The sequence below is a fragment of the Protobothrops mucrosquamatus genome, unplaced genomic scaffold, assembly GCF_001527695.2.
Source record: "Protobothrops mucrosquamatus isolate PMUCROS unplaced genomic scaffold, P.Mucros_1.0 scaffold150, whole genome shotgun sequence".
Taxonomy (NCBI): Eukaryota; Metazoa; Chordata; class Lepidosauria; order Squamata; family Viperidae; genus Protobothrops; species Protobothrops mucrosquamatus.
The window spans coordinates 1,264,959-1,287,824 of NW_015386515.1; the positions used below are offsets into that span (position 1 = coordinate 1,264,959).

The 22,866-nt window shown below is 41.9% G+C and overlaps 1 protein-coding gene across 1 annotated transcript in view; it reads left to right on the forward strand.

The window, feature by feature from the left end:
• The window catches only part of ZNF653 (zinc finger protein 653), a 33,681-nt gene extending 11,944 nt beyond the window's left edge, over positions 1-21,737 (forward strand). The window contains exons 4-9 of the mRNA XM_015813269.2: positions 11,062-11,643; positions 12,528-12,738; positions 15,145-15,256; positions 16,172-16,286; positions 19,670-19,769; positions 20,224-21,737. Of these exons, the coding sequence (XP_015668755.1) occupies positions 11,062-11,643; positions 12,528-12,738; positions 15,145-15,256; positions 16,172-16,286; positions 19,670-19,769; positions 20,224-20,401 (1,298 nt within the window). The 3' untranslated portion in view covers positions 20,402-21,737. The remainder of the gene's footprint in view (positions 1-11,061; positions 11,644-12,527; positions 12,739-15,144; positions 15,257-16,171; positions 16,287-19,669; positions 19,770-20,223) is intronic.
• The last annotated feature ends 1,129 nt before the right edge of the window (positions 21,738-22,866 follow it).

Consider the following 22,866-nt stretch of genomic DNA (forward strand, 5'->3'; position numbering starts at 1 on the left):
AGGACTGGCCTAGGGGTATTTTAAATTGGTTTTAATCAAATTTTTAGTAGAAGCGGCCAAATTTGAATATTTATTTTTAATCATTTTTAAATTTTGTATTGTATTGTATCATTGTTTTAAACTGGCTGTAAGCCGCCCTGAGTCCTCCGGGAGAAGGGCGGGGTATAAATTTAATAAAATAAATAAATAAATAAATAAAAATAAAACTCTTACCTGACAAACAATTTCTACTATAAAGGCCACCTATAACACGTGAAATAGATAGCCCATACCTAGCTATAAAAAACAAAATACTATTTTTAACGTTTGATTCTAAAGTCTTCAACTTAACATACTATCAAGAGAATATGGATGAAGATCAGGAAAAAATCCTTTCCTTGTTGAAATCAGTACATGAAACTATCCTTTCAGCTTGTGACAAAATAAGATGCAACATAAAGGAACAAGATGCCATCTTAAATATACAAATCCAGAACTTGACTACAACCAAAGAACTAACAATGCAGAAAATAACAGGAAAAGTGGAACAACTAAATACTAAGACAGAGGATCCAATTGACCAACAGACCCAGTCAACGGAAAAATCAGAAAAGGGAGTGACAACACTAAAAATGGAAAATACTTTTTACAAAAATCCGAAGAAATTTGAGGAAAAGGAAGAAGAACAGACTGAAGTGAAGATAAATCTATCAGGACAATTGTGGGAAATTAGAGTAACAGGGAAGCGATGTAATGAATACAAATGGGCTAGTTCTTCCAAAAAAGCTTCAACCAAGTGGTCTTTCTTATTCCAAATAATATATATAATAATAGAGGGAGAACTATTTGATGATTCAGAGGCACTGACATGGAAGGTTAGTTGGCAAAGGATGAAAGCCAGAGTAAGGCTGAAGAAAATAATGGCTTTGATTTATTAAAGGGGATATCATATTACTATCTAGAGGGTTGAATATGGTGGAAAATAGATAATTTTTAGAAAATAAAGTAACATAATTGAATAGGTAAGATGTGTAACAAGACTAATAGACTGTGGTATGAAAAGGGAAAAAGGGAGAAGTTGAGATAAGGGAAATTTTGGTCACCTAATACAGGGCTTTTCAACCTTTTCACCCATTGTACCACTTTTAGGATATGGCAACATCCGAGTACCACCAATCGCCTAGCAAGGTGTCAAAAACTTGATGATCTTTTTTTTTTTCCTTTTTTCACTATTTCAAGTCCATCAGGAGTTGAATGTTGTCAAGAGAATCACAAGCTTCAATGTCACCGTGACTTTTTTCACGGGGGGTTCGGTGTCGACTCGTTCTGTGGACGGACGGACGGGCACCCCGCGAGAAGGAGGACAGGCTCCAAAAGTAACAACACTCGTAAAGACAACTCCTAACCCAGCAGGGGTGGGGTGGGGGTGTTTGGTTTTTATTCTGCCCGTCTGCTGGGAGGTTGCAGCAGGTTTTGGTCACTTCATATGACCCTGGGACACTGACCATCATAAATATGAATCAGTTGCCAAGCGTCTGAATGTAAATCACAAGACCCTGGAGATGCTGCAACATTCCAGCTGATCGGCGCTTCTTATAGGCTCAGCAGAAGCACCAGGATCAGCGCCGAGCTCCAGCTGGAGCCTGGCGCTGATCCTGGCACTTCCACTGAGCCCTGACAGCCCCAAAGAAGTGCCAATCAGCTGGAAAGTGGCACTGATCCTAGCGTTTCCGCTGAGCCCTGACAGCCCTGCAGCTCCAGCCGTCTCTCGCTCAGGCTTGTGCGGTGCTGCCACCGGTTCAGCTCATTCCCCTCCCCTGCTACCCCTTTTCTAGGATGGTCGCGTACCACCTGCCAGGTGCCAATGTACCACAGGTGGTACCCATACCACTGGTTGAAAAGCCCTGACCTAATATAAAATATTTGGAAATCATAAATAACAATGTTTTCCCCCTTTTTTGAATATTGATGGGAAATTAAAGTTTATGTATAGGCTAAAAATTATTGATAAATGTAACAAGATATTTTTTTTTACTCAGTTGAAAATAAGAATTCTGTTTGCCCAATATGAGATAATAGATATTACTAGAAAAAGGGAGGGAGTATTTGAGCTTCTAAAAATTAGACCTAAACTAAAAGATTTATATATATTACTGATTTATTGGTTAACCCACATATAATGGTTTTGATTTATTAGAGGGGATAGTGTATTATTAATTGAATGGTTTAATATGGTGGAAAATAGATAACTTTTAGAAAACAGAACAAGACTATATTCAAATAGATAAGATGTGTATTTAGAATATTGGATTTTGTTATGAAAAGGGAAAAAGGAAGAAGTTGAGATAAGGGAAACTTTGGTTACCTAAAGCTTGGAAATTATAAATACCAAATGTTAATTTGAATATTGATGGGAAATTAAAGCTTGGGAAAAAAGCAATAACAGGACATTGATTGTATATAAGGATTGAATGCAAATACAATTAACATATGTATAAGCTAAAATTATTGATAAATGTAACAAAGATGTTTTTACTTAGTTGATAATAATAAGAACTGTATTAGCCTAATATGAGATAGTAGATATTAAGGGAAAAAGAGAGGAAATATCTCATGTTGTAATTTGAGATTTATACTAAAGATTTATGTATGTTATTGAACTATTGATTAATCCAGTCACCATGTTGCTTTTTAAATACGTAATTGTAAAATTAGAAAATTAATAAAATATTATAAGAAAAGAAAAGATTGGGGGTAGGTCCCTTCCCCCCTGCCACCACCAGTGATATAAAGGACTATACCATAAATGAGGCTCAAGAAGAACACCCTGAAACACTAAAGGCTATTGTAGAGAAGCTGCCAGGAATCCAGCTTATCCCAACCGAATATCGTGATTTAGACGAGGTGTTTAGTGAGAAAGAATGCGACATCCTCCCCCCTCACAGGGCTATGGACTGTGTCATCAAAATCTTACCCGGGGCCAAGCTCCTGAAACCAAGAATATACTCAATGATGCCCAGAGAGATGAAAGAGTTAAGGGAGTACATTGATAAGAACCTGGCCCGGGGCTTTTCCAACCAGCAAAATCTTGTGTAGCAGCCCCTGTATTGGTCAAAGAAAAGAAAGATGGGTCGCTGAGATTATGCATAGATGTTAAAAGATTGAACACTGTCAGCCTAGAGAACATGTACCCCCTCCTCTTAATGAAGGACATGTTAGCCCACCTGGCAAAGGGGAAAGTTTTTACAAAGTTGGATTTAAGAGAGGCTTATTACCAAGTCCGGATTAAGGAGGGGGACAAATGGAAAACCGCCTTCAATTGCCCCTGGGAAGCTTCCAATTTAAAGTGATGCCTCTTGGACTACAAGGAGCTCCTGCTGTATTTATGCAGTTAATCCATGATCATCTGTATAAGGGGTTTTGGTTTATCTTGATGACATTCTCATTTACACTGAGGCTATGGAAGAGCACATTAAATTGGTCCGTGAGGTGCTGAAGAAACTGCTGAAGACGAAACTGAATGCAAAGCTTTCGAAATGTGAGTTTCTCCAGACCTGCCTTGACTATTTAGGGCAGGGGTCGGCAACCTTAAACACTAAAAGAGCCATTTGGACCTGTTTCCCACAGAAATGAAAACACTGGGAGCCACAAAACCCTGCTGCTCCCCCCCCACCACTCCACCACTCCACCGTTGCTGCTGCTTAACACCCCCCACGCGAAGCGCCCTGCCACTGCTGTTTTCTTGCTCTACCTCCCCCGCATGGAGTGCCCTGCTGCCACTTTTACCTCCTACTCCTCCGCGCTGAGTGCCCTGCCACTGCTTTTTCCTTCTACCTCCCCTGCGCGGAGCACCCTGGCCAACCGGCCTCACGCTCTTCTCCTCCTCCTTGTCCTCTGCACTCAGTCGGCTGCTAGCGGCTTGGGTGGTCTGCTCCGTCCGAGTTGAAGAAAGCGGAGGCATAGCAGAAAGCAGCTTTCTTCAACTCGGACGGAGCAGAGCCACCCAAGCCGCTAGCAGTCGATTGAGTGCAGAGGACGAGGAGGAGAAGAGCATGAGGCTGGCTGGCCAGGTGAGGAGTAGGTTGGCGATGGTGGCTGGCTGGCTGGGGAGGGGGGATCATGGCCACTTGGGCTCTGCAAAGCCTCATGGCAGTGGCATTGGCAGCTCCCCCCACCAGCCATTTCCCCAGCTCCATATAAGATGCTTGGCAGAAACACCCCCCCCCCGCACCCCTGATGGGACCCACGTGGCACTTTTTTCCCAGGTCCACCGCAGTCCTCCATCTCTTCCTCTGCCGCCCATGCAATCCCCAAAAGAAACGTTTGTGGGCAGTCCCACAAACAAAAGAAGTTTGTGGGCAATCCCACAAACAAAAGAAGTGGGACTAAAAAAGTTCAATCAATCAATTCCAACTTCGCGAGATTTTTTTTTTTCGTGAGAAGTTGGAATTGATTGATTGAACTTTTTTAGTCCCACTTCTTTTTTTTTGTGGGACTGCAAATGGCGGCGGAGGACTGGAAGCCGCAATAGAGGATTGAAAGAGTGGCATGCAGCTCCAGAGCTGCGGGTTGCCAACCCCTGATGTAGGGTACCAAATTTCAAATGAGGGGAGAGAAATGGATCTTGTAAAAGTGAAAGCTGTATTGGAATGGCAACCCCCTCGCACCCGTAAACAACTTCAAAACTTTCTGGGGTTTGCTAACTTTTACCATCAATTTATCCCCTCTTTCGTAAAGATAGCCATGCCAATAATAACCTTATTGAAAATGGGGAGAGGGGGAAGAAACTCCGACTTTGTCAGCCTTGGTCAGACTTGGTCCCTAGAATGTCAAGTGGCATTCGAGAAACTAAAAAGACTCTTTGCAGCTGAACCTGTTCTCAAGCACCCTGATCCTGAAAAGCAATTCATCATTCAAGCTAATGTGAGTGACGTGGCTGTGGGTGCTGTTCTCTTACAAAAAAATCACCAGGAGGAAGTTACAACCCTGTGCTTACACTTCCCAGAAGCTAACTGACACAGAGAGGAGATGAGCAGGAGGCTTTTGCGATACGATGGGCATTAGTAACGTGTCATTTTTTGGAAGGGGGGGGGATACCTTTTGAAGTATGGACTGATAAAAATTTGGAAGCTCTAAAAACTGCAAATTATCCCTGAAACAACTTCAATTGTTTCAACTTCACCTAAGTATTTCCCAGGGGGTAAAACTGTTTTGGCTGATGCCTTATCTAGAATGCCCCAGTTCAAAATTCACCAGGAGGAAGTAATCAACTCCATTATTCCTCTGCCGCAGTCTCCTTCTCAAATAACAACTAGATCACAAACATAAGGATCACCTGCTGGTCCTGATAATCGCTTACTGAAGGAACTTAAGCAGCAATTAGAGACTGATACCTGGTTCAAAGACAGCAAATCTATTTTAACCCTTAGGGGAGGACTAGCCTGGAAAGGCTCTAGTTATACCTCCCAGACAGCCTCAGACTCCAAGCCCTTCAGCAGAGTCATGATGAAAAGCAGGCAGGTCATTTTGGGTTCCTGAAAACATTGCATTTAGTGTGGAGGCAATTCTGGTGGCCAAGGATAAAAAGAGATGTCAAGAGTTATGTGAGGAGCTGTGCTATCTGCGCTGCAATTAAAAGACATCCTGGGAAACCCCCAGGATTGCTGCAATGGACTTTATAGTAGAGTTGCCTGAGAGCAAGGGAAACACTGTAATATGGACTGTAATTGATCTATTTTCCAAACAAAAGTATTTCATCGCTTGCTCAGAACTTCCCTCTGCCCAGAAGCTAACCAAGATGTTTTTGAAATAATATATCGGCTCCATGGAGCCCCAAAGTGGATTATATCTGACAGGAGAGTCAGTTTACTACAAAGTTCTGGAGGGAGTTTGTTAAACTGATTGGGTTGACTCAGGGGCTTTTGTCGGCTTTTCATCCAAGTATAAATGGTGTGGCTGAAAAAGCTAACGCAGTGGTGGAACAGTACCTCAGATGCTATGTTAATTGCCAGCAGACTAATTGGGCTGACCTCCTGCCTTTCGCAGAGGTAGCCTATAACAATAATGTGCACAGTAGCGCTGGACTCACCCCATTTAAAATAGTAATGGGTCAAGATTTTGTGCCTATGCCTGAGTACCCCCAAGAGCCTCCTACTTCCCAGACTTTGGATCAATGGGTGACATCTTTCCAGGGGGTTTGGGTGAATGTGAAGAAAGCATTGACCAAGGCTGCCAAGGTTTACAAGGAGCAGGCAGACAAACGACATTCCCTTTAAAAACCTTTTTACGTTGGGCAATTGGTTTATTTTTCAACAAAATATTTAAGGTTAAAGCTAGCCATCAGAAAATTGGGCCCAAAGTTCCTTGGTCCTTTTCCCATCACAAAAATCATAAATCCTGTTACAGTGGAATTGAAACTTCCATGACTGTTGAGAAAAGTTCACCCTGTGTTTTATTGTAATCTGTTGAAACCTGTGTTTGAATCCTCTTTAAGACCTATTCCAAAGAAGCCCCCGGGTCCATAGTGGTAGAGGGAGAGACACATTATGAAATAAAACGAATTCTTGATTCTAGGTTGTACAAGGGAAAGTGCAGTGGAAAGGTTATCTCCTGTCAAAAGCTACATGGGTGAAATGTACCAATGTGAAAGCGAACAGATTAATAAAAAAGTTTTACGATAAATATCCTCACAAGCCTCGAAGAAATACTTAACTTGCTTTTTATTTTCCCTACAGGAGACTCTTTTTAAGAGGGGTCGACTGTCAACTCTACAAATGAGCATGGCTGCAGCCATTTTTTCTTCTCATTCTAGGTTGCCACATAGAATGGAGGGAGGGGGTTGCTCAGGTGATTGGTTAGTCAAAATAATCTTCTGTCCCGTGGGAACCAAGATCATCGGCTACTCCCAAGACTAGGGACTGGGCATTGCATAAAAAGCCTGCCAAATAATCATATTGGGGAACGTAGTTGCTTGCATAGTTTTATGGGTGGGACATTTAACTTTGCATTGGGAAATTGTTACTTGTGTATTCAGACTTGGTTTCACTTTTGACCATGCTGATACTTTGTAACTAATAAACATGTTCTTTGAGGAATTCTCAAGCCTCGGAGTTCTGCTTTATTCATCTGTCTGTTTGAACCATGACAGTAAACCAAGTCTCTTAAAACTTTCATTTTCTTTCGGGGTGCTGGGCCCTGACCACCTACCCATCCTTTGGGAAAGTGGTAAAGACTCTGCGAAGATTTGAGAATGGAGAAAAAGAATGGAGCCGTTGCTGACCGCAATGGAACTCCGGCTGTCAGAGCACAAGCAGTCGCTCCAGCCACCAAGGAGGCATCACTGGCAGGGTCTTGGCCAAAGTCTGGAGGAGAGTGGAGGGGCAGCAGGGCTTCAGCTGGATGGGACTGCTACTGCCAGTGCTGCCGCCATGGGGTGAGGCAGGTGGTGGGGCAGGGGTGGCCTGGCTGCAGGGCCCTGAGGTCCGTGAGTGCGGGACAGGTGGGGCAGGCCGAGCTCCTGCTCGATGGGACTGCTGCTGCCAGTGCTGTAGCACACACACAGAGAGACACACCATTCCAAGCTTGGAGACTTTTATCCACATCTGAACTGGCAAGCTGCCAGTCATGCTTGGGCTTGGAAAGAAGGACCTCTCCTTCCTCTGTGGGTAAAAGTCTCCAAACCTAGAATGGGGATGTGTGTGTGCGCATGAGCTTGGCTGCCGCCAGTTCGGAGAGGCAAGGAGCTTGTGGGCTCATCGAGTAAGCAGCATCGAGCCGACCACGCCCACCCAGCCACACCTGCCTGGTCGCAGCGACCTGGCTGTGACCACCCAGACATGCTTATATGGGCCTTTGAGGGCAACCATAATGCGGCCCTCAATGAAATTGAGTTTGACACCTCTGATCCAGACAGTTCCCATAATAAATGGAGCATAGGTGATTGGACAATGCAGTGGACCAAGGGAGAGCAACCAAAGGGAGAATTCATGTTTAATTATACGAACCTTTGAGCGGGAATTTCAGAGCTGGTTTTGCCCTTTTTTTGTGCCAATGTAGTATATTCAATAAAAGTATTTTTTTTTTAAATAAAATTTTATTAATTTTTATAATTAAACAATAAGTAATATGATGCATTTGTATACACAAACAGAAAAAACAATACAAATCAATACATTATCGGAAACGCTCGGCAGTCCCCGCCTTGCCTCCGCCCTCATCGACTTTCCTTTCCTTCCTCCCTCTAGCCCACAACCTCTCCTCCTTCCTCCTTCCCATTTCTACATCCCCCCTCTACCTGACCACCTCCTCGAGTGCAATTTGGGATACCAGCCGAGCATCTCCTCTTATCAATACAATTATTATTTAGCTATAGCATATGAATACATCAATTTTTAATACCCCTAATCCCCTTCCCCCCCCTGAGCTTCCCGGAACCAAATACAGGATTGAAACACATCATTCCAAATCTAAATTACAATTTAACTAAACAAATATAATGCTATCAGTATATACCTACTTTAACTCTAATAAGGCAATTAAATTAATTAAAATTAATTAAAAACCAATACATCTACTCAAAAATTATATAACATTTAATCACTCCATACTTTCTCTAAATATAATCTATTCACCTTCAACATTTAAACTTTACATAATTTTTTCTTACATTTTACACTTAAATTTTCCCTTCACTTTCTTCCCTCTCCAGTCTATACTTTCAATAAAATCTTAAGTCAATACTTCCTGCTTACAGCTGGAAAAATAAAATAAAATCCCAATCTTAATTTTTTACATCTTTCAAAAAAAAAAAAAAAAAAAGCTATCAGTTCTTTACAAACATATAATAAACTAATTTCTTCCATTTCCATAATAAAGTCTCACTTCCCGCGTTTATCCATCTTTTGGCTTACAAAGCTTGCTAAGCATTCCCTGCATGTCTGTCGCTGCAGATCTCTTTGGCCTCGCCCCTTCCACTGACTCCGAAGGCTGTGGATATGTTATAGAGACTGTTTCTTTTTGTTGCTCTCTCTCTTTACGCCTATAAGCAGCACGGGTCATCCTTTGCTCCTTCTGAGGATCTTCTACCGATAATGACATGGCCCCAGGCAGTTCCACAACAAGTTGCTCCATCAGATCTTCCTGTGCTTTAGATGTCGATGATGGTGACATATCAGCTTTCAGGACCGACAAATAAAAATCTTTAGCTTTTTGAACTGAGTTTAATCTGTGTCTGGTCCCTGCAAAATTTAATATAATACCCAAAGGGATTTCCCATCTGAAAGGTATCTGCCGCTGCTTTAACTCCTGAGTCAAAAATGTAAAGTCCTTTCTTCTTCTTAAAATCTTAGAAGGTATTTCTTTTAAAAGTATAATATCTTGTGCGGCAATTTGAAATCTTTGCTGATAAAAGAGCTGTATAATTTCATTACGACGTATTCTTGTGGTAAAATAAACAACCACATCTCTAGGTAGGTTTCTTTGACGTGCGACCCAGGAATTCACTCTAAAAATTTTTTCTATTTCTCCACAAATCACCTCTGGGTTGCAATTCAATACCAGGGCCAAAGCTCTAACAACTTCCTCTTTAAGTTTCTCTTGTGGGTCCTCTTTAAGACCCCTGATTCTCAGAGCAAATTCCAATTGTTTATATTGTAACATTACCATGTCATTTTGAAAGGTTTCCACTCCTTCCTCTACCTTTTCAAGTCTATCCTCCGTTCCTTCCATTTTCTCCACTAATTCATCCACTCGTCCCTCTACACGATCAATATGAGCTGCAAGTCCTTGAAAAATATGTGATAAATTTTCACAAAGTTCCTGATTTTTCTTATCCAAAAGTTCTTCTGTTTGTTTCAGAGTCTGCAATGAGGACTTGGCTAAGGCCTCTTGTAAATCTTTAAGTGTAATGGAGGGAGGAGGTGTTGGTGGGGGAGATCTAGGTTTTTGTTGTTGAATTTGCACCACAGGAGAAGAAATAGCTGTTTTAGACAACGCAGGAACAGTACATTTTGAAGCCATTCTGCCAAATTGTTTTTAAAAAAAAAAAAAAAAATCACCACAGCAAGTATAAACTTAAAAAGCTTGACTTTAAATAAAGAAAAATTAAAATTCTTTAAAGTACATCCACAACCGGAAAGAAAGTGAAAGTTTTCCTTTTGTTAAAAAGAAGAAATGCTTCCGCGACCATTTTCTTGTCACTTTCACTTGTAGCAAGTAACAAAAATCCCAATAAAATCTTCGAGTTAAAGTCACATTTTAACTGAGATAAAAATCTCCTGACAGGTTCCGTCTGTTTCAAAAGTTACTCACAAGCAGATACAATGTAACAGCAGTGGCGGCGACGTCTGGCTTCGCTCCAAGGAACGAAGACACACAGAGCTGCGGAGAAGAGGTCCGGACTCCGGGGGAGTTCTCACCTTCATCCCCCCAGGATCGCTCCTGGGGGGACTAGGGAACTCAACCCCTATCCAGACCAAACTCACTTTCTCCCCTTCGCCGGGGGAGAAAGTTACGAGCCGCAAAACAGCTGATCCGCGCTGTTTTGACAGCTTTGACGCAGTCCCGGGCTGGAGGCTGAAGAAAAAGCCTCCTTCGGCGGTGCCTCGCTACCGGAAGCTCCAATAAAAGTATTATTGAACAATGTCCCAGGAGTTCCTTTCTTGAATTCCCTAGCTGGACATCTGACATCCATTCAGGAAATACTGTTCTTTATATACATTTATATAGAGGTTGAGGAAGTACAATGGAGAGAGAGCAATAAATACCTCTAATCATCTCTTCTTGGTAAAATAAGTTTTAGACATGCTTATTTTCTGCACAGAGAGTAATGATAGAAGGCAAGAATGTACACTTTGGTCTTATTAAGTGATCTTAATGAGCGTGAAGAGGAGGCCTTTTTAAATGGAGGCAAATAGGGCAATCATGGTTCTGAAGGTGTTTAGATATCCTAATTTATCTATTCTGAATAGGTAGAATCCTGGATACAGCTATGGATAATAAGCAGGTGAAGTATCCGGCTGTAAGGTTTGTCAGTGTTCCTAAGAAATTATCTGCTAATTTTCTCATCCTTGTTGAAATTTGTAGTTGCCAATGGCACTGGAACTGGAAACTCTGAGTCTTCAGAAGAGAGCTCTAGCTCTATGATAGAGGAACAGCTGGAGAATCAGAAAGACAAGCCCCAGGTTCAGCAACCCTCAGCAGAAGGAGAAGGAGAAAATACCAGCGGGCTCATCACACAGGATGGCATCCATATTCCATTTGAACACCATATTGAGAACTTACGAGCAGAACAAGGTGCCAGCATGTGCCACAACCCATCCCTCAATGGACCAGAGACAATGGAAACTGTGGTATGCATGCCAATGGCCATGCAGATGGGTTCAGGTCACGGAACTCTGTTTGAGAACGTTTCACAAGAGACACTTGGTAAAGTAGTAGCCAGCTGCCCTGTGCAAGGTATGATGCAAGGTTCACAAGTGATCATCATTGCTGGACCCGGCTATGATTCTCTCACAGCAGAGGGAATCCAACTGAATGTCACCAGCGCAGGAGAAGAGGAGCTGCCTTGTGCTGTGATTGAGGGTGTAGCACCTTATACTCAGGTAGAGCCTGAGAATGGACAGCAGAGTAGCACAGAAAATATGGAATACATCAAAACCAAAAAAGGTAGTTTCTACCATCCACCTTGGCTGCCTATTCCCAAATGACCAGGTGTCTAGCTTTAAAATGTCTGTTTAATGCACTGTTGTAAGTATAAGAGTGGCATTTTTGCTATAGAGGAAGGATTGCAGGAGCCTCCAGCTCTATGCTTTAAAATTCAGAAGGGGTGGGAGGAATCGCAGTCTGCATATTGTTGCATGCAAATTTAATCTATTCTTTTCCATAAGCATTCTTCCAGCTATCAGTGCAGCATTCTGTGAAGAAGTGACATTCCTCTGAGGGATTAAGGTCCAGATCTGTTCTGTACTTTTTCACTCATCTTGCAATAACTCATTTTGTGGTTCTTTTTGTGTGTCATGCCACAACAGTTGAACTACAAATATATCAGCAATTGCTTATGAAGTCCATAATAGTAGAGAAAATCAAGAATTGGAAGGTTTGCTTCTATTTAATATTTAATAGAAGGATAATGTTAATTTTAAAATAGATTATTTCATATCTTCATATTTGGGACATGAAAATGTATGTTTTGAATGTGTATGCATATTTTTATGTTAAATATTTATGTCTCATTTTTTGATAGCACTTGTTAGTTTTATGTGCAAATCTGGCTTCAAGAATGGAATTCATGTAAAGAAACGGTACAAACTTCTTTTTGGAGTGGTGATACTGGTATGTTTGACATTGCCTTCTGTTTCTTTCCATGGAGGTTCTCCGGTTTATCGTCAATATGTTGCTTGTTTAGTTTTCTGTTTCTCCCCAATCACTTGCACAATATTTTAGGAGAGAACACATTTCAGAAGTGATTGGTTTTTGGCTAATATCCATATATAACTTGAAAGAGTATGTCAGCATTTAGAATTACAATTTTGCTTTCTGATTGATGGCAGAAAATGAGGCATTGTTTAAACTCAAAAAAGAAGAGCATCCTCCTCCAACAGAAACAGAAACATCCTGCGATTCAAAATCAGCCCATGAGAGCAGGGAGCAGGAACCAGAGCCTGAACCTGAGGAGGAGGAGGAAGAGGAAGAGGAGGAGGAGGAGACGGATGGAAACCACATGTCATCCATTATTTATGAGATTCCAAAGGAGCCTGAAAAGTGAGTGAGCAACAAAAAGAGATGTGACCATCTAAATCTCTACATTTAGGGAAGCAACTGGGTTCTGCTTCTTGGAACAGTGTGAAATGCTTATTGTGTGTTTCATAGAGTATTGAGGAGTCTGGTTACTTTTCCACAATTGCTACCAAGTGATTTATCATTGCTTAAATCAGATATGTCAAACACAAGGCCCAGGGGCCGGATGTGGCCCGCGAAGTGGTTTCATGTGGCCCGTGAAGCCATCCTAGAAACATTGAGGGAACTGCCCCCGCTGCCCTGGCCCTGGCCGGCCGGGAGCCAATGTACAATTTTGTGGTGGCCATCTATGCTGAAACACATTCAGTCTTAGCTCCACAAAGTCATCTGAAACAGCAAGGAACCAGCCCCTGCCGTGTCAGCCCCACCCCCTGGGTGCATGCTGGGGAGGTGTCACCCTTTGTGAGGAATGAAAAAATGCACCATCACCTGGAAGTGGCCAGCAAATGGCCCTCGCCTACTTCATATATCCAGCTTGATGGGCTCTGGGGAGGTGTTTCGGCAGGCAGTGGGGTGCTGTCCTCACAGCACCGAGAGGCTAAGCCAGGTGGTGCAAATCCAAAAAGAAACGCAAGGCCGCCCAGCTCCCAGCCTGCCTGGTTCCAGCAGGCGGTGGGGCGCTCTCCTCACAGCACCAAGAGTTGAGCCGGGTGGCGTGAATCTGATGAGAAGTGCAATGCTGCCTAGCCCCCAGCCTGCCCAGTTTCAGCAGGCAGCAAGGTGCAAAGCTGGCGAGCTTCGCACCGCCTGGCTCAACCTCTCAGTGCTGTGAGGACAGCACCCCGCTGCCTGCCGAAACCGGGCAGGCTGGGGGCTGGGCGGCATTGCGTAGGTAATGTTGACTCTCACACTGCTCATGGCATCCCCTCCCCCAGAGCCCACCAAGCCAGATATGTGAAGTAGGTGAGGGCCATGTGCTGGCCACTTCCAGGCAATGGTGCATTTCTTCATTCCTCACGAAGGGTGACACCTCCCCAGCTGTGTTTCTTGCCTGTTTTTCTCCCTCCCTCATCTCAAATATTTTCCCACCACTCTATACTTAGGAAGGAAAGAAGGAGAGGGAGGGTCTGAGGGAAGTCCTACCTTAGTCCTGCCCTGCTGCCCTTTCACTATCCCCTTGCCCCTTCCTCCTGGCTATCCTGGGGGTCTCCCATCCTATTGCTAAGGAAGTTTTGGATACAAAGCTGGGTCTCCTCCCATGGAGAGGGAATGGGCCTCCCTCTGACTATGCCCTCGTACCCATCATGAGCAACCTGGATAAGGAGAGCAAGCACAGCAGCAGCAGCCTTGAGGAGGTAAGTGCAGCTGGACGCCCCCTTGGGGAAGTGGGGCTGGGCTTGGTGCTGCGGGTGCTCGAGGGCCAGGCTGGGCATTTGACTTCTGCTGCCCAAGGCTCCAGGCAGCCCGTGCCATCATCCAACACCCCTCCCCCATGACCTGAGAGGAACAGTGAAGCTCCTCCAGTGGACCATGCCTTGGCACTTGCCCCGGTCCCACCCCCTTCTGCCAGAGACCCTCAGATCTGTCCCACTCTTGCCCAGGCGCCCACAGGCACCCTTGATGCGAACGATGTAGAGCTAGCCACACCCACTCCATCCACGCCCACCCAGTAGACCACATCCACCATGGCCACACCCACCCGGCTCCCCGAGGGCAACCGCAGTGATGATGTGGCCCTCAGTTAAATTGAGTTTGACACCCCTTGCTTAAATGGTAAACATTGATATCCCTGAACAGACTTTGCTGATCAGTTGCATCTGCGAAAGGACCAATTTATACATCCATTCAGATTAGTTTTTATGGCAGGCAGATTGTAGTAATAGTAATCTATGCAAAGATAAGTAAGCCTCTGGAGGAGCAAAGATTGCTGAAGAAGAATTCACATGGTTCTGCCAATCTAGATTTTCCATTATCAACACCACCCCCCCCAGAGGCTGGTCACTGTAAGAAAAAATACTGGAATAGTTGGGTCTTAGCCTGGTCCAGCATGACATTTGTGATAATCGAAACCAGAGAAACTTAGATTAATTTTTGTTAGATCAAGCTTCAGTAAATGGTAGGTAGTTAAGGTTTCCAGACAAAACATTTGGCAAAACTTAGTGCTAATTCCTGGAAGTCTGTCTTAGGACGTCCAGAAATGAGTGTCTCAAATCTTATTTTTTTTCAGGCTTCTCTGCAGCCCTGAAACTGATATTCTTAAGATTCTCTACAATCTCTGTTTATTGTGATGCAATAATGAAGCTCTTTTTAGGGTTTGTTGTTGTTGTTTTTCATAGAGCACAATACAATAGTAGAATAGTTTTCTGACATTGAAGTCGATTTATGGGCAATGTGTAGCAGTTTTCTTTTGAATAATTTTTCTCCTCTTAGGAGGCGGCGAAGCAAAAGAGGTCGTGTCATAGATGCAGATGGCATGTTGGAGATGTTCCACTGTCCTTATGAAGGATGCACCCAAGTCTATGTAGCACTTAGTAGCTTCCAGGTATAGTTCCTCTGACCTGATAGATTATTAAATTTATGGTGATAGAGTATAAGAGCTTCTGACCTTAATTTTACCACTAAATTGTATTCTATGCTGGGGAGTCAGGCAAAATGGCAGAAGTAATAGAGCTACTTTTTTGTAGTGGATCTAATTACTCTTGATATGTTCAAGCAGAATTTAGACAGTCCTTTGCTAGGGATGCCTTGATTTGGATTCCTGCATGGAACATTGGGTTAGACCTCAGGGCCTAAATGGCCTAATTAAACCCTAAGATAACTTTTAATGCAACCAAGGGCATATAATACATCATTTTGTCCATTTTTGACATAAAGTCAGAAATATTGAAGGACAGGTAGTGATTTATTCTAATTACTATAGATTTGTGTGTTTGTGAAGAAGTAAAACTTTCCAATTTGTACTCTAGAGCACGGGTCAGCAACCTGCGGCTCTGGAGCCGCATGCGGCTCTTTCAGCCTTCTCCTGCGGCTCCCAGCCTCCTCTGCCATTTGCAGAGAGAGAGACAGAGACAGAGAGAGACACTTGAGAGTGGCCTCACGCTGTTCTCCGACGAGCTGACAAGCTTATTGGGCGGGGCTCCTGCCTTGGCTGCTTCTCTGCAGGAAGCAGGAAGGGCAGGAGAGAGCCAGCCCAATAAGAANGAAAGAGAGAGGAGAGGAAAGAGAAAGAGAGGGAAAGGAAAGAGAGAGAGAGAACTCATGCACAGCAGCCTCTATTTCTTTTTAATTAAACTCTTAAATCAAGCTTCTCCTCCTCATGCGCGTGCGCGCACAGGTTTTGCGGCTCCCAGTGTTTTCTTTTCTCTGGGAAACGGGTCCAAGTGGCTCTTTGAGTGTTTAAGGTTGTCGACCCCTGCTCTAGAGGAGCAATTTTCATCTCATTTTTTTCTATCCTCAGAATCATGTTAATCTTGTTCATCGGAAAGGAAAAACGAAGGTGTGCTCACACCCAGGTTGTGGCAAAAAGTTTTACCTATCTAATCATCTCCGAAGACACATGATAATCCATTCAGGTATATTGTTACCTGTAAGTTTTCTTATCGACGATACGTCTTCATCACTTTGGAGGTATTTTGGTATATGGTGATTCTGATGGAATTGTTAATCTTGCATATCAACACATACCACAGTTTTGAAATAGAGAGGTCCAAACAGGATATAATTTTCTTATAGTGGAAGAGGAAAGTTGCTCCTCCCATTTACTTTAGTAGGCAACAGTAAAAGATGTGCAGCAATCTCTAGAGAGGGGTTTCTCCCAGTCAAATCACTGAGGACTCTGTGGTTTTCTAATCTAAGTAAAGATTGTTTCTTTTTTACTGTTTTTCTTCAGGGTGGAGGATCATAGTGACAAGTGCTGCAGTTAAATATTTTACAAGATTTCCATTTTTTTTTCTTTTTTCATTGGGCACATAAATAATAGTTGGCCAAGATGGTACATTTTCTGTGGCAGTCGGCATAATGGATCTAATTTCCATTTTTTCATGCTGCAGGTTTTCTGTCTCTTATAATTTTATCTTGGTGTTTTCACTGATCAAAGACCCATTAGTTTTTCCTAGAGCTGATTGCAGATGCTTTTCATTTTTCCCACAAGGGAAATTATTAATGGAACTGCTAGGTCCATTAAAAAGGATCTTTTTAAAGTACTCAGCACCTGGGCTGCATTTATGGCCATTTGCAGTGTCCTGTGACTGTATTTTATGACTTTTTGTGGAAAACTGGCATATATTTCCGTTTATTTTTTTGCAAAACTGTTTTTGTAGTGAACTATTGGTTCACTTAGTGACTTCTATGTTCACTTAATGATTGTGGATTCACTTAGCGACTATAATGATTCACTTAACAACCACTGCAAAAAAGATCATAATATCAGATCCATTACATGGGTGGCCTGATTTACAACTGTCTTGAGTTATGACCATGATGGGCAGGCTTCATTACATTTGTAACCTGTACAACAATATAGCTGTCTGTCCAGTCTAGCAAGCTTTTTTGCACATGCTAGAATGTTAACAATGCTATCACTTTCAGAACTGACACATGACTTTTAATTAACTGCTATATGGCCATTTTGTAGTCCTTACATTTTTTAAAAAAATAATCTCAGTCCCATAATATTATATCTGTTCCTCTCTTTCTTCTACCATTGTCCAGTCCTAAGTGTAGATCATTCTAAATGAGATATGGAATAGGTTGGACATTTGCAGAGGAATAAAGATTTAATCTTTTATAACTACCTATTGATTTATTTTCAAAAAATCAGTTTATACATAGCAGAGATTTTCCAAAGCCATATCAAAGTAGATCTAGTCTTCTGTTTCCCTTGTATGAAAACATTATTGATTAATGCTCTAGAGGCAGTCACAGCCCATTCTATAAACAGCTTAGCTATCCAGCAACCTTGAACTTCTTTTTGTTCCAGAGGTTCCTCTCAGCAATACATACAAGGCCACTAGATGGATTTCTGCATCTTCCTTTGTTAAAGGAAGTTTCTAAAAATTTTGCAGAATTCTATCTCCCATATGTTTCCCCACTATAGGAAAATGAAGTACTGGACTTAAAGGTTCTCTTTCTACAGTGGATGGAGGAGATAATAGCTTTGCTACTCAGAAAGGAAGAGGTGCTCTCTATCACTGTAGGTATTATAAATGATAAATAAATCTTCAGGGCTTTCCAGAAAGCTAGGAGGATGGAGGTCTTCGGAACTTTAGAGGGAAGGAGTGTTCCATAGGGAAGGGGCTGTCACAGAAAAGGCACTCTTCCTAGCTCCCATAAGGTGTAGAGTTTAAGGGAAGGGATCCTATCTAACCTGGTAGGATGGGTAGAGATCCTTAGGGAAAGATAGGCCAGTAGATTACCTGACCCTGTGCCAGAGAGGCTTTTAAATATGTTGATCAGCACCTTGAACTGCACCCAGAACTGGAAACCAACTCAACCTGCACCCTTCGCTGAGTATAGCAGCTCATTCTGGACTAGTTGTAGCTTCCAGGTAACCTTTAAAAGCAGCCACATATAATCCACACTGCAATAATCGAAACAGTGACCAAGGCATGAGTGACCATAAGCAAGGCCTCCTAATCCAGGAAAGGCTGCAGTCGACATACCAGATGAATCTGTGCAAAGCCGCCCCTAGCCATGGCTGCCACCTCCTCCTCAAGCTGGAGCCACAAGTGTAGGAGGACCCCCAAACTGGGCACCAGCCCCAGGACTGCCAACCCATCCAGAATCAAAGAATAAATTATTATAATACTATGATTACAAAAAAAGCTCACTCTTTTATCCAGGATTTTTTTCTAATTGCAAAACCACTAATCATAAATGCACTTTGTTCTGTTTTATGCAAAAAAAAATCTATAAAGGATTTCCAGTCAACCATAAATGTAGACAGTTTTTCTCTCAAGGCAGAGAAGTTAATTTAACCATCTCAGAAAATTTTATCATCTTCACCAACCATTCCTTTATTGTGGGTAGTGTTAGGCCTTTCCATTTTTGAGCAAAGAATAGTCTTGCTGCAGTTGTCTTCTGTAGAAACAAAGTTTCATGACTTTTTTCCTACTTGTATATTACTTCCAAAAGAAAAGTCAGAATAGTTTGGTTCTACACAACTTCTAGGAATCAACAAAAATACAAAAGAAAGAACAATGGGTGGTAATGAAACTTCCTTTTCTACACTGAATTGAGGGAATCCTGAAAACTGTTTTGCTCTTTCCACTTGCCCCATCCTACCAGGTTAGATAGGATCCCTTCCCTTAAACACTACACCTTAGGGGAGCTAAGAAGAGTGCCTTTTCTGTGGCAGCCCCTTCTCTATGGAACACTCCTTCCCTCTAAAGTTCCGAAGACCTCCACCCTCCTAGCTTTCTGGAAAGCCCTGAAGATTTTAATAGTTTTAATGTGGTTTTTATGTTGTTTTATTACTGATATTGTTTTAAACCTTGATTGGAAGCCACTCAGAATTTGGTATAAGGTGGGCAGTTAAATAAATGTTTTAGATAAATAAATAAATCATAGTAACATTCTTTCTTTTTGCACTTTTACTTTTTTCTTCTTTTGTGCTTTTACTCTATTAATTTGTGTTAGTTTTATGCTCTATGAAACTTTTAATACAATGTTTATTAAAAACTTACTAGTTTTCTTCAAATTGAATTTGTTGACCAATGGGATTGGGACTCTCTTTTTATTATTTTTCTTTACGTTTAAAGCAATATTATGTTCCTTTAAGTGGTGCATGCTGTCTTAAGGTTTAATTAGATTAGATTAGTGGTAGGGCTGCTCATTCAAGCAAGTTATTTCAGGAGATGTCCCTAGATCTAATCTATTTTCTTTGGCACAGAGAATGCCCCTATGTTAGCTATTGATGGCTTTTGCTGTTCCTTTTTTTATTCCTGTATCTTCCCAGGAGTCCGTGAATTTACCTGTGAGACTTGTGGAAAATCCTTCAAGCGGAAGAACCATCTAGAGGTCCATCGTCGAACACATACAGGAGAGACCCCGCTCCAGTGAGTGACCTGGGGCATGACAAGAAAGTCTTGGGCTGAGCCATGCTCCAGCATCAGAGCAGCAGGGCGAGGCCTCTGGAGCCTGCTTGCTTCGCCTTCTTTGTGCAAGTTAGCCAGGGCTCAAGTCTGGCTGATCATATCTAACCATTTTTTAAAACGGGAACCCTGAATGAGCTATTTAGTAATTATTGTACTATCAGTATATTTGATATGCTTGAGACTAAACAAGTGTAATTATTTTTGTAATTATGCAATTATTAATTACAATTGTACTAAGAAAACCTAGTTTCAGTACTCGACAGGAAAAGCAGGTAGATTGAAACACATATCCTGCTTGATTATGGTAGTAGATGCTGAACAGACAGCAACAGCTGTTGATAGTGAATGGGACTGTGGGTGCTTTCCTGGTCTCTTGTCTGGAGTATAAAGAAATGATGACTCTTTCTCTCCATAGGTGTGAGATTTGTGGCTATCAGTGCCGACAGAGGTCTTCTCTCAACTGGCATATGAAGAAGCATACCTCAGAAGTCCAATACAACTTTACTTGCGAGTACTGTGGCAAACGTTTTGAGAAGCTGGACAGTGTCAAGTTCCACAAACTAAAGAGCCATCCAGACCATAAGGCTGCCTGACTCTGATCATGAATCGCTTTAATTATTGTTCCTCCAAATACCTAAACCAGTTGGGAGCATGATTTACATAGTCACAGCTGAAGACATGGTGTGTGCTACCCACAGCACAAGGGTCTATCCCTTTGGTTAGGATGATATGGAGTAGGTTTTTTTTAAGACCAGATGATGACTGACAAAAACTTCAAGTTGGATATGGAAATGTCAGTGTGCTCAGGGTGTTCGGACAGCATTAAGTTAAAACATAACTGGAGATTATGGTGTTAAGCTGTCCTGTTTCTCAAGAGAAAAAGAACAGCGGAAGCAATAGTCAAGAATAATCTTATCCAATTGAAGTATCAGTACTTTGCTATCCGCAGGGAGCACCGTCTACATTTTAGCCACCTGATACTTGATCTGAAGGAGGAGTGCAGTATGAAAGGTCTAATTGCATATCATTTAATTATGGAGAGACTACCAATATATAGCTGCAGGTTTAGTTCAAGTGACTGTTTTATATCTGTTGACAACAGTGAAAGAAAATTATTGGTTGATATGCATTAATTCAGTTTCCTTGAAATAGTTGGTTGAACGTAGTCATATATTGGCCTAAGCATGGTTCTGTTTCAGGAACTATTTTCCCTTCAACATTCAGGGCTATTGCATTTGAAGACAATCCAGAGTTGGCATTTGTACCCATCTTCTTGAAATATTGGTGTTCTGTAAAGCACAGATTCTGATATTGGGTAGACTTAGATTCCAGCTCTAAGTTACTTTATTATTCTGGTTATCTGTGGCCATCCTCTATAGTTTGCTAAATTCATAGTCTCGTTTGCAAATAAGGAATTTCTAAAATTTAATGCCATCAGTGTATTTTTTATTATACTATTAAGAAATATGGTTTTTGTCTTTAAAATGCCATTTAATCCTTAGGATTAAGTTAAAAAATATTAAATGTAAAAATTGATGGAGATTTATCTCTGTAACTGAAATTGATATGGCTCTATGAGAGCACTCATAACTGGGTGTGTCATTTCTTCACCACCATCACCCCTCCAAAAAACCCTTCCTTTTTAACAACCTGTTTATATGGAATTGTCAGCAGACAAAATAGCTTAGTTGGGTCAAATTTTGTGGAGTTTGCCATTCTGGGATGGAGGGACAGGAAGAGCTCCTTTTTGTTAGTTTAGGTAGTTCTACTTGTGTGGCTGTTCTTGCCATATTCTTCAAAGATGCACAAGCCATTGGTGAACTGAATTTAAAACTTGCCAAACTTTTGCTTCCTGTTTTCTGAACTTGCAGGTGCTAAAATGGACGGACCTTCCAAATCCTGCATTCCTGCTTCCCATCTGTCCCAGTAACCATTGTTGCCCTTGGTGAAGGATCAAGGCAATCTGAAGGCAGCATATATCTTATCATTGTGAGAGGGAAGCTGGCTGAATGAAATTAGCTTGTTGTCTTGCACATTTGTTTCCTCCTGCATTTCTTAACCCAGGCAATGGTCACTCTAAAATCCATATAGATCCAGATTAGAGTAGAAAGGTAAGTTTAGAGGGATTTTTAAAGGAGCACAATAGTGTGTTCACAGGCAAATCAGGGACCAAGCAGTGATGAACAAAGAGTGATGACCTCACTATGCCTCTGAAGAGGCCAGCCATAGCTGCTGGTGAAACATCAGGACAGCAGAAAACTAGATACGGCCATTCAGCCTGAAAGCTCATCATTCCTTGATTAATGCCAGCCATGAACGCCTATCACCAGTAAAATGGGGGCCATTATTTTTATAGAACATTGGATCAGCATTGGAAGACCCAATAGGAAAAAAAATTATCATATCCGTGAACAGATGAGAAGCAATCTGGAAAAGAAGACTCAACACACAATCGAATTTGGTGATTTTGAACTCTCTCAAAGAGTGGAATATTGTCTTGATGCCAAAAGAGGGGGAGGTTAGATTTTGTGGACCTAAGAAAGTAAATTAAACAGGTATAGGTATTTATCCACCCTTGATTTAATGCATTATAATTGGCAAATCCCTTTGGATGCTATTTCCAGTGGGAAATTGGTTTTATAATGCTGAAGAAAGTATTTTATTTTGTGAAGATGCCACTTGGTCTACATCAGGATTTTCCAACTGTAGCAACTTCCAGGTATATGGACTTCAGCTCCCAGAATTCTAAAGCCAGCATGACCATTGCTGAGCATTCTGAGAGTTGAACACTCACATTTAGTTTGCCAAAGTTGGGAAATGTTGGTCTTCATGATGCCACTCCAGTGATTGAGGGAACAGGTTATTGCACAGTGAAGAAAGTTCTGTGAAGTGTATCTGGTTAATGCTGTAATTTATAGTACTCTGTGGAAAGTACGCTCAAGGTTGGCTTGCCCATGAACGTAGCAAAATGGGATCTGGGTTATACAAAAACAAGATAACTGAAATGTTTTAGGCTATTAGGAGGATGAATTGGAAGGGAAGAAAAGTGGTCCCATAC